Source organism: Haplochromis burtoni, unplaced genomic scaffold (genome assembly GCF_018398535.1).
Source record: "Haplochromis burtoni strain Fernald_Lab_line unplaced genomic scaffold, NCSU_Asbu1 Contig_1063, whole genome shotgun sequence".
Lineage (NCBI taxonomy): Eukaryota > Metazoa > Chordata > Actinopteri > Cichliformes > Cichlidae > Haplochromis > Haplochromis burtoni.
The window spans coordinates 82,409-84,492 of NW_024583424.1; the positions used below are offsets into that span (position 1 = coordinate 82,409).

The window sequence follows — 2,084 nt, forward strand, 5'->3', positions numbered from 1 at the left end:
AAATGTGGACAAAAGAAAGCCAGTAAGTTCAAACTACATGGTACTTTTTACCCCAACCATTATCATCAGACCTTTTTAATGTCTTGTTTTAGTGTAACTGCCTTTAAAATTAAGGGCTAAGAAGTACAAACGTGATTCAAATAAAAATGACACAAACACATAAACAGTTATGTTAAAGGCGCTCGAGGGAAAACAGTAGATGGAGATTGCAGAAATTACAGAGATTTGCTAGCAAAAATGGAGGCTCTCAGCAACTTTACTTTTATAAAGGAATATAACCCTGTGTGTCCTGTGTTGTAAAGAGATGTGTTAAGACATGCAGAGTTGGTCTCATCAGTGCAGACTGACTGAGATTGATTGCAATATCTTGACTTTCTGTCTGCATTTATAAACTAAGTGTTAATTACTGGAAAGTGGTTGCCCGTCTGTCAGAGAGTAACTAGACTTAGTTCAAGTCACGCTGTGATTATTTGTTGGCAGTTTGCATCCCATTAGCAACCTGTGCAATTGCCTTGTGATCAAAAGTGAAGTATAGAACACCCTCAACCTCTAGTAGACCAACTTGTTGCCACAACCATCTGCTGAATGTGTAGAAATTCCACACGAGGAAGATGCCTTGCTATTGTTTTCCTCTAGTGTGACTGAGACATTTTGGGGGCAAAGGTAAAAATATTTGAGGAAATCACCCACTGTAAAATTCTAGTTATAGCAACAATATAAATTAAAACTTTTTGTGTTTTATTCTTGTTGTAGGAATTGCGACCAAAATGTCATGTTCTCACTCGTTTACTCATATAAACAAAGCAGTGAAAGAAAATTAAATGTGAAAATTAGATATGCATGAATAGATAGATGTGATTTTGAATAAAATTGGCCAAACCTCTCTGATTCACACATAGCAGTTTCAGTACATCTAATGTTATTTTAAATATCCTTCATTAGTGATTTCTGAACGTCTATTTTCACTGAATTTTGAAATACATCTGAAAGTCAGTCCTTCTTAAAAGAAGACTTTGTTCTAGACTCTACATTGTTGTAGGGTGGTAACCATAGTGTCTCTATAGTAATGCTTCAAACTGTTTATTTCCATTTATATTTGATTACTGGTATAGTAAATTAATACTGTCAACACATGTGAACACATAAAAATGACTAATATGTTGTCCAAATATTTTTTTCCTGCAATTTTACTCACACAGAAATCAGCAAACATGATGAGGATGAAAACAAACTACATCAAACAGAGATGGAGGAAATATTACAGAGAGAATGTGAGGAAAAGAAAAGACTTGAAGATGAGTTGCAGAACAAGGATGAAGATTTAAAACATGTCAGACAAACCATTGAAAAACTGATGGAGCAGAAGACATTTCTGAAGGACCAGAGAGAAAAACTCAATACACTACTGCAGGAGGACAAGGCAGGGATGAAAGAGGTCATGAAAAAAGAGAAAGAAACTCCACTAACTGACAAAGAGAAAAAAAAGAATAAGCTTGTAGATAAAAAAGCTGACCTGGAAAAGAGAATAAAAGTACATGAAGAACTGTTAAAGATGACAGAAAAGCTAATGGAGGAAACAGAGAACATTATAATCCAAATGACAGAAAGAAAGGGAAAGCTAGAAAAAGACAAGGAACAAATTATTAAACACTTGAGAGAGAAACAAAAAAATGAAAGAGATTTAGAAGAAACTGTCAGAGAAACAAGCGAGAAACAATGAACAGGTGTGTAAGTTTTTCTTGTATATATTTCTTGCTAAAATCACACGTACAAATTGTCGTATTGTGCCTTCAGTTGTGAACCTAAAACGTTTTTTTGCTTTTCTTCCTCAGCACAGGACAGAGTAACACGACAAATAAAACATGGATTTTGCTGTTTTTTCCTCTTGCTGTCATTTTGCAATGTGATGCCTAATGTTTCTTTATTTGTTTGCTTTAAATTTATACTTCATACGCTTAAACAAGAAATGCAGTTTTACTGTATTTTATCATCGGAGATTTTGTTATGATAAAAATGTATTAACATTTTTGTGATTCTTTAAATCTTTTGTCTCTGTGTAAGTAAGAATTACACTGTGAGAGGAA

The 2,084-nt window shown here is 33.9% G+C and overlaps 1 protein-coding gene across 2 annotated transcripts in view; it reads left to right on the forward strand.

Moving 5' to 3' along the window:
• Positions 1 to 2,078, forward strand: part of LOC102306624 (butyrophilin subfamily 3 member A2) — a 21,135-nt gene extending 19,057 nt beyond the window's left edge. The window contains exons 7-8 of one of the 2 annotated variants that reach the window (XM_042216462.1): positions 1,200 to 1,728; positions 1,833 to 2,078. In XM_042216462.1, the coding sequence (XP_042072396.1) occupies positions 1,200 to 1,720 (521 nt within the window). In that variant the 3' untranslated portion in view covers positions 1,721 to 1,728; positions 1,833 to 2,078. The remainder of the gene's footprint in view (positions 1 to 1,199; positions 1,729 to 1,832) is intronic. The other variant, XM_042216461.1, reaches the window with a different exon arrangement.
• The last annotated feature ends 6 nt before the right edge of the window (positions 2,079 to 2,084 follow it).